The 9,904-nt window shown below is 38.0% G+C and overlaps 2 protein-coding genes across 2 annotated transcripts in view; one reads left to right on the forward strand and one right to left on the reverse strand.

Annotated features, from left to right (window-relative positions):
- LOC107746760 (formin-2-like) overlaps positions 1-5,521 on the forward strand; it is a 26,534-nt gene extending 21,013 nt beyond the window's left edge. Inside the window, exons 11-12 of the mRNA XM_016561054.1 lie at positions 3,398-3,479; positions 4,804-5,521. Coding sequence (XP_016416540.1) covers positions 3,398-3,479; positions 4,804-4,830 — 109 coding nt within the window. The 3' untranslated portion in view covers positions 4,831-5,521. The remainder of the gene's footprint in view (positions 1-3,397; positions 3,480-4,803) is intronic.
- Positions 5,522-7,805: 2,284 nt separating this feature from the next.
- The window catches only part of LOC107746751 (gremlin-2-like), a 15,027-nt gene continuing 12,928 nt past the window's right edge, over positions 7,806-9,904 (reverse strand). Inside the window, exon 2 of the mRNA XM_016561044.1 lies at positions 7,806-8,838. Coding sequence (XP_016416530.1) covers positions 8,337-8,837 — 501 coding nt within the window. The 5' untranslated portion in view covers position 8,838 and the 3' untranslated portion in view covers positions 7,806-8,336. The remainder of the gene's footprint in view (positions 8,839-9,904) is intronic.

Consider the following 9,904-nt stretch of genomic DNA (forward strand, 5'->3'; position numbering starts at 1 on the left):
TGATGGTACTACTAATGCAGATGTGTTCACTCTTTAACTCTTAGTTTGTGGCATTTATAAATATGATGTGCTACCAAAGAGGAAGTAGGTCCTTCACCAAGTAATATCCTTAATTTGTCATTTTCATGGCGCGACTGGAACTCAGGAATGTTCTGCTGTATTTGACTGTACAGTGAGTCTCTTAAAGACGTGTATTTCTCACAGTCTCAACTTAACCTTGATCTACATTCATTACAGATTCGCTCTTCTTTAGGTAACCACGGTTTTTAATCTCTCTCTCTCTCTCTCTCTCTCTCTCTCTCTGAGCGAGTGTAAAGCGGATCGTGACCTGCGCCGCAGCACCACCATATTTGGTCGTGGAGGCAGTGTTCTGATCCAGACCCTCCTCATCCTCGTCCCGCTCAGCACTGGCTCAGACACACGGGTCCCGCTCGCGTCCGGCGGGATGTTTTTCCGCTCTGCTGTTGAAAGTAGCTGCTACTGATGTGCAGGGGGAGCATCTCTCTGCCCATAATTCTACTTCCTGTAAACATGTCAGGCGCTCTCAGCAGCCAAATACATCACAGCACGCCGTCTGTTTGCTTGCTCTTCTGTTCCAGTGGGCGAGACGCAACACTCTTCACTCCAAACTCTGAATCCGTCATGTTTTATGAGCTTCAGATCTCAAGGTCATCGCTTCAGCTGCGTTTCGCTGCTTTTGTGTCGTTTCTGATCATGAGTTCAGCAGGATGTGTGAATGCAAACACACAAAGATGTTTTTCTCCTCGGTTTGACTCTATATCAGCAGTGGACTTTGAAAACCCACATCAAATTATCCCATTTAATATGCAATAATTATTTAATGCAGTATTTAATTTTAATCAGTTTAAGAGTTTTTCTCAAACAATTCTTTGCAACTGCTTTTGTGTGGTTTCTGAGCATGAATTCAGCAGAAACAAATGTTTAAATGCAAATATGCATAACGTTTGATGTGGGTTAGGGTTAACCCTAACCCTAATGCTCATAATATACTGCAAATCAGTTTAATAATGCATTAATGCAATATGTACTTTATTCTCATGAGATTGATTGATTCTTTCTCAATGACATTTTGGATTATTTGAAAATGAAATATTTTTTAATAATTATTTTAAAAAGTTTAATATTTTACTAATTATTTTTAATAATAATTTAAATAATATTTTAAATAATTGATAATTAAATTATTTTTAAATGTTTAAAAACTATTTTAAAATAATATTTTTAAATGATTAAATGCACTTTGTTCAAACATAGCTGCATAAATGCGTTGACTCCAGAATCACACTGGAGCATCAGAGGATTCATGGCCAATTATGGTGTTTGTGTTTCATTCACTGGTTCGAGGGTTATGGAGATGAAGCTCCTGGCGTCAGTCCACACACATGACCCAGAGAAGAGAGACGTGTGCTAAACGAACCCGCTCCTGCGCCGCTTCATCACCGAGCGTGGCAGATCTTAACTTCCGAATGCTCAGATTAAGCAGTGTACAGATCTGTCAGGACTAGTTAAAGTTAACGAGGAAGAGCTGTCTCCCGTCCGGTCAGATGAACCGCTGAAGAGCGATGAGTCTTTACAGAAAATCATGACACTAATGTTTCTAATATCTTAATGATTTATAGTCATATTGATCAGATTAGAGCTGTACGATAAGAGTTACATTTATGACAATATAAACTATTTAAGATTTACGTGAATGTGCTGTATGTATGTGCCACTCAGACAAACGAGACTTAAACCACAGATGCTGCGTGTGTGTGTGTGTGTGTGTCTGTGTGTCTGTGTGTGTGTGTGTGTGTGTCTGTGTCTGTGTGTGTGTGTCTTAAAGAAAGATCTTCTGGTTTTGTGTGTGTGTGTGTGTGTGTGTGTGTGTGGGATTGTGGGTAACTGGTACGGTTTGTGCCCGTGACGGGGATTAGAGCTGTTTTCGGTGTGTGTATCTGGACCCTGCGGGTCACATTCACTTCCTCCTGAAGCTGCTGTTAAACCTCAGCTCAGCTCACTACAGACAAACTCAAGACACGCGTCACATCATGCCAGTGTCGTTTTAGTATCATTGATGTTCCGTTGGAGCTTTTTGGTTTTTATTTTTTATTTTTTTTTATAAATGTTAGAGTTTTTAGTTTTAAGTTTACCTTTGTCTATTTTTGTAATTTATTTTTTTAATTGTCTATGTAGTTTTTTAATATTTAGTTTTATTTAGTTTCAGTTATTTGAATATTATTTTAAAGTTTTAGTAGTCTTGTATTTTAGTCATTTTTATTAGGGTTTCTTTTTATATTGTTATATGTAGTTTTTATTAAGTTTTAGTTTTTATTTAGTTTGGTTATTTTAATTTTAAAGTAAGTCATTGTGTTTTTGTCATTTTTGTTTTTTAATATAGTCTACAGTTTTTATAAAGTTTTAGTTAGTTTTTTTTATTTTAGGTATTCAATTTACTTTTAGTAATTTGTTTGTCATTTTTTATATTTTTTATTTTGTCTATATAGTTTTTTTTGGTGTGGGGTATGATATAGAGCATGTTGTAGGGTTTTATGTAGAATACGTTGAGTATGTTGTACTGTATGCTGTAGCTTATGATGTCGAATATGTGGGGTATGTTGTAGGGTATGATGTAGAATACAGCATACTCTACAGCATATTCAATATCATACTCTAAATCATTCCCTACAACATATACTTCATCAAACTCAACATCATACTCTACAACATACTCAACGTATTCAACATCATACCCAACATCATACCCTACAACATACCCTACGTATTCAACATCATACCCAACATCATACCCTACAACATACTCAACGTATTCAACATCATACCCAACATCATACCCTACAACATACCCTACGTATTCTACATCATATGCAACATCATACGCTACATCATATGATGTAGAATACATTGAGTATGTTGTGGAGTATGATGTTGAGTATGATGTAGAATACGTAGGGTATGTTGTAAAGTAGTGGTTCCCAACCCTGGTCCTGGAGGCACCCCGACACTGCACATTTTGCATGTCTCCTTTCTCTGACGCACCAATTTCAGGTCTTAGAGTCTATACTAATGAGCTGATGACCTGAATCGGGTGTGTTTGATTAAGGAGACATGCAAAACATGCAGTGTTGGGGTGCCTCCAGGACCAGGGTTGGGAACCACTGTTGTAGAGTATGATGTAGCGTATGATGTTGAGTATGATGTAGAATACGTAGGGTATGATGTAGGATATGTTGTAGGGAATGATTTAGAGTATGATATTGAATATGCTGTAGATGTGTGGAGTATGATGTTGAGTATTATGTTGTTAGAGTATGATGTGGATGTCTGGGTCAGTAACTCTATCTGTTCCTCTCTCTCTCTTCATGTTGTTTCTCAGACTGAAGGCGGCGGAGGAGTGTTTCCGACAGGTCAAAGAAAAAGCCACATACAGCGTCAAACCCAAGCACGCGTCTGGAATCGTAAGCTGTTTTATTTACAATTTGCATGGTTTCAAAGCAGCCTAACAGAAAATCACGAAATCGTTTTTAATGTTTATAATATCTTAATATCGTCATGCCTTATAGTTATAATTATGATTAGAGCAATATAAAAAAAATCAGTCAGTTGATATTTTCTATTTATCTATTCTATTTATATTTGTAGGCTATACAACTGCAAAAATTACACTTAATGAAGTTTTTAAAATAATAAAGTTACAATTACATAATATTTTTGTCATATAAACATTTAAATGGTGGCTGTCATAAAAACTTGATGTATTTATTCAAACAAATTAAACATTGAAGAACAGTAAAAATTATATTGAATATGTTAGGCTATATGGTGCATATACAGTATTTAGCAAAATGCCCCTCTCTACAGTTTATTTTTCTATCTGACTAATGAGTTTATGGTCACCGAATATGTTTTTCTGAGGTAAATGTGATGTTATGTGTATTCAGTTTATTTTTCTAGCTTACTAATGAGTTTATGGTCACCGAATATGTTTTTCTGAGGTAAATGTGACGTTACGTGACATTGTTTACAAGCCGTTATATTGACGTCTTTGCGCAGCTAAAACACAGATTGAGCGATTACATGAGACAGGATACGGATTGTAAAGTTGTACTCTTTCTTTTAACTTACCTTCGGATGTTTAGTCATGTTTATTTTGTGCTATAACTAGTATTAAAGCGGAGGAGATGATCAGTTCACGTCTGTTGATCTGAGGCGCTACAGCGATCCGTCACTCCACATTAAACGGCGCCAAAACTGCATTTATTGTTTGAGTACTGCAATACAATGGACAGAATTTGAAATCTGAGACTTTGTTTCATATTAAAAGTACCAAAGCACAATGCTTATTGCGATATATTGGTTGGGAAGTGCCCTTCAATCAATGTTCCGTTCATTACAGTAACTGAAAACAGGCTAGACTAATCGATTCTTGGGATTTAAGAATCAATATCGTTCCGTAAAAATAAGAATCGATTATTATTGAGATATCGATATTTTTTACCAAGCCCTAATAAAGTATATGAGCTCTAAAGCTTTGACTCTGAGGAGTCTCTCCAGAGCTCTAGACGCTGCTCATCTCTAATCGTTCCTCATGGTCCTGAAATGAACACTTAATGCACTGACCTTTATAAAAGTGTTTCCAGTGAGCTATGAGAAATTCAGACGCAGATTTATTTTCAGGATGTTGCCATTTGTACAGGTGAAACCGAGATTATGAGAGCTGAATAGATTGAAAGCAGCATGAGATTAAACTTTTATTAAATGAGCCTCTTTATTTCCTCTCAGAAAGCAAAGTTGGGCATGAAGATCTGAGGCGGATGTGGACTGACTCTTGTGATGTTTCATCTGTAAATCTTCAGTGTTACTCTGCCATCTGCCGTACCACACAGGAAGTGATCCGCCGTCTGAATGTGATGTCATATCCTGTGTCCTGGCGGATGAACATATCAGACGTTACATATCACAGTACATACTGGAGGACTGAAGCAATATCATCAAAACTAAGTTTTTATTTTTAACAGACGAAAAAAGGCAAGAGAAAGCAAGAGTATCTGGATTTCTGATGCGTCTTTATTTTAAACATCGGCACCGTCACATGCTTTTAAACCAACACTAGTTAGTGCAGTTTAGTGCGCTAGTCATCAGCTGGTTTAGCATGTTCAAAGCACACTCCAGTCCTACAGGACCTGAAAGAGACACTCCAGTATGTACAGTATGAATCAGATCAGACGGCGGCGAACGTTCAGGAATCTACTCAGTGTTTTTGTGAAATTATGCAAGATTGTTTTCTGTTTTTGCTGCATTCACTCACTCACTCGATGTATTTAAGAGGATGTTTTTTAAATTAATGTAAATATTAACATGTTTATGTAGCATTGGTTTGTTTTTAGCATGTGCGTGTCGGAGGTGTGGATGGACGTCTGCGCTCCATGTGCAATAACTGTTTGTATCGGAACGTTTTGAGAAGAGTGTAATTTATGTAAAATAAAGGGATTAATAAATTCAGACATTTGAATTTATTTCACACGATTGGAGATTTACTTGCATATTCACCATGGGATGTTTTCTAATCTTATGAACGTCTGCAGGATTGAATTATGCGTCTCAAGCATTTTGGTTAATTTTGTTGGTTATTATTCAGACGCTAATAAGAGTTCAGGACTCTCAGCTCAGTTTAACACATTTTACTGTGTTAAAGGGATGTTCACACCAAAAACTGCCATTCAAAATGACTCAAACACATCATTTCAAATTATAAGATTAACAATATGCAACAGATCCTGCATTCTCATGGTCTATTGTTCTGATTAAATGAACATATACCATAAATAATTTGCTGGAATGCTTAAGAATCTCTTGTTTTTCCTCCCCAAATCCTCATTCACGTCTCTTTCCTGGTTTGCTTTTTATGTGGATGTTTTACGATGTCATTTTCTAATCCCAGTGTTTACTGGAAGGGTTCCGAAGCAGGAAATACAATTCATGTCAAACTGAGGGAAAGCACTTTTTTGAAATATCCATCACTCTTCCAGATAATGGAAATAATGCTCGTAGGAAAAAGGTTGATATTAGCGTCCACACAAACGGACGATAACATTGTTTATTGTAAGTGCACTTAAGTTACATTCTGCTAAATCGCTTTGAAGGTAATCGTTATATTATGGAAGCCTGTTTCTGTCGCCAGAATAAAAAATAATAAATAAAGGTAATTGCGACTTCTCACAATTCTAAATTTTATAAAGTTTACATCTCTCAATTTTCTAAATTCTGAGAAAAAGGACATTTGCATGCAAGAAGACAAAAACTTGCAATTCAGAGGAAAAAGTCAATTGCGAGATGTAAATTCATAATTGCAAGAAAAAGTCAGAATTCTGAGTTTACATCTTAAAATTGACTTATCTCTCAATTCTGAGTTTACATCTTGGAATTGTTTCTTTGTTTCTACCATGAAACAAAAAACAAAGGTAATTGCGACTTTTTTTAATCGAACATTTCTGACCTTTTCTCACGATTGCATGCTTATATTTCACAATTTTGACTTTTCCTCCATTTTGCATGATATAATCTCAAAATTGTCAGATTTAAACTCACAATTCAGTGAAAAAGTCAGAATTAAAAGATATAAATTGAAAGCGAATTAATGACTTTTTTCTCTTAATTCTTGAGTTTGCATCTCGTAATTTTGACTCAATCACAATTCTGACTTTTTTTTTCTCACAATTGTGTTTTTTCTCAAATATTCAGACTTTTCGGATGCAGTACGGCGTTCATATATTGCATTTCTGAGTTTATATCTTGCAATTCTGAATTGTGAGAAAAATTCTGAACTGTGAGATATAAACCAATAATTGCAAGGAAAAAAGTGAGAAGAATTGTGAGACTAAAAAGTCCATATTATGTAGTTGCGATGTGGACTCCACTCTTCTCTTATAGTTACAGCGATTATTAAAACTTTGTTATAGTTATCATTCTTGGTGTGGGCGGGCCTTAATATCCAGTGCACCAATTTTCCCCGCAAATCTGCAGATTTGCATTGGATCTGCGTTGAATTGGTTACTGAGGTTCTCAAACATAATAATGTGAATCTTCCAGGGTTTTTAAATGGGGCAAATCAAACTCTACTGCAAAATAACTACTAACCAATGGAGAAAAACCAACCGGATTAAACCACATAAAGGCTAGTTTTCCCATGTCAGCTTTAGATAAACCAGACTGAACCCCTAAAAAACAGAAGACGAGAATAGAACTCAATAGTTTTAATATAGACTTAAGTTGTTTCTCTACATATATATACTTTTGCTGTACCATATTTCTATAGAATCTCTACAATCAGTCTAGTTATGCATGTTTGGTGTTAACTATCATTGATCATCACACAGGTGGCAGCAGCTCCTGCATAGAGTTCAGTGTGGAGTCATTTCTCTGCACGTCAGTTAGTTTCCACACACTCTCTAGTGACCGATAATGACCTTGGTGACCAATGATGACTGATAGTGTCCAGTGGAGACCAGTGGTGACCGATATTGTCCGATGAAGACTTATGGTGACCAATAGTGTCCAATGATGACTGATAGTGACCAATAGTGTCCAATGATAACCAATAGTGACCAATAGTGTCCGATGGAGGCTAGTGGTGACCGATAGTAACCAATGAATACCTATAGTGACCAACGGTGACTGATAGAGACTGTTGGAGACCAATGGTGACCGACAGTGACCAATGAAGACCTATGGTGACCAATAGTGTCCAATGATAACTGATAGTGACTGATAGTGTCCAATGATGACCGATAGTGACCAACAGTGACTGTTGGAGACCAGTGGTGACCGACAGTGACCAATGGTGACCAATAGTGTCCAGTGATGACTGATAGTGACCAATGGTGACCAATAGTCTCCGATGGAGACCAGTGATGACTGATAGTAACCAATGAAGACCTATGGTGACCAATAGTGTCCAATGATGACCGATAGTGACCAAATGATGACTGATAGTGACCAATGGAGACCAATAGTGTCCGATGGAGACCAGTGAAGACTGATAGTAACCAATGAAGACCTATGGTGACCAATAGTGTCCAATGATGACCGAGAGTGACCAGTGGAGACCAGTAGTGACCGATAATGTCTGCTGATGACCGATAGTGACCAACGGTGACTGATGGAGACCGTTGGAGACCAATGGTGACCGACAGTGACCAGTGGTGGCTGATAGTGACCAGTGTCCAGCAGGACAGTATTAAGATGGCATGCTAAAGCCTTGCAGTCTTTCAGCTCAGATTAGCAGCAGGTGTTTCCAGTGAAACGTGGTCAGGATCTCACTGTTTCCCAGACTCGGACACGCTGACGGACATGCAGCGGCACTGCTTGACGCGCTGGATCTTGCGATAGCGGACGTCCGGCTGCAGGTCGGGGCAGTCGAGCTCCACGGTGAGGCTGGTGAAGCGCTGCGGCCTGCAGAAGGCGCAGGACTGGAAGGACTCCTGCTCCTTCCTGACGTGCCGCGGGATGTAGAAGGAGTTGCACTGGCCGTAACAGAAGCGGTTGATGACGGTGCGGCTCTTGCAGCCCTCCTGACTGACCGTCTGCCGCAGCGGCTGCGTCTTGCACCAGTCACTCTTCAGGTACTTGCGCTCCGTCACCACCAGAGCTTCCTGGCTGGAGGCCAGCACTTCCTGTTTGCGTGCGCGCCGGTCGGAGGTGTTGGAGTTGGTCTTGTAGGGCGATGGGATGGATCCCTGCGGTCGGGTTTTACGGCCGGCGGAGGCGAGACACAGCAGGCTGGTGAGCAGCAGCCACAGCGCCACCTTACAGCTCATCCTGGAACAGACAGAGAGAGAGACACATAGACATCAAAGAGGGCTTGAGCACCTGACATTTTTGTTCCTCGAGAGAAAGTGTCCTTTTTTCTGGGGAGTTTTTTTTTTTAATGAATATATGTGACCCTGGACCACAAAACCAGTCATAAGGGTCATTTTTTAAAATTGAAATCAAATAAAATCAGCTTTCCATTGATGTATGGTTTGTTAGGATAGGACAATATTTGGCCGAGATACAACTATTTGAAAATCTGGAATCTGAGGGTGCAAAATATATAAATCTAAATATTGAGAAAATCATCTTTAAAGTTGTTCAAATGAAGTTCTTAGCAATGCATATTACTAATCAAAAAACGAAGTTTTAATATATTTACAGTAGGAAATTGACAAAATATCTTTTGCTACAAATATACCCCAGCGACTTAACACTGCTTTTGTGCTCCAGGCTCACATATGTGACCTGTGCTGGCAAAATGAGTCACAATGAGCATATTTTCAAAAATGAGGGGTTTTGTTTGTTTTTTTAAATTACTGAGCTACACCTGTTTGAAGTCGATGGGGTCAGCAAAGTCCATTTCGAGAAAAATCGAGTTAAAATTTTCTGAAGGTTCCAAGGCGAAATCACCTGCAATATTACATCTTTACCTCCAGTTGTTTTCTTAATAATCATTACCAGTGTTGGGGAAAGTTACTTTTAAAAGTAATGCATTACAATATTGCGTTACTCCATAAAAAAGTAACTAATTGCATTACTTAGTTACTTTTTATGGAAAGTAATGCGTTACGTTACTTTTGCGTTACTTTTTAAATCTGGACAGGGCTTGCTTGTTTGTTTTTAAAATAAAAAAGTTATATTTTTGGCAAATATAAAAGCCTTTTCACACCAAAAGTGAAATGAATAAGCCTCAGGCTGAAGGGAAAGTAAATGTACGTCCGTACAGTAGAATGCAGAAGAAGAAATTTCAACACACTTCAGCAATAAAAAAAAAGACACACAAATGTTTGTCTAGAGTAATTTGTGATTATTAGTACGGTTGAACTGGATCATCAAAGGTCAGCAGCAAAGA

This window comes from Sinocyclocheilus rhinocerous, unplaced genomic scaffold (genome assembly GCF_001515625.1).
Source record: "Sinocyclocheilus rhinocerous isolate Xijiao unplaced genomic scaffold, SAMN03320098_v1.1 scaffold409, whole genome shotgun sequence".
Taxonomy (NCBI): Eukaryota; Metazoa; Chordata; class Actinopteri; order Cypriniformes; family Cyprinidae; genus Sinocyclocheilus; species Sinocyclocheilus rhinocerous.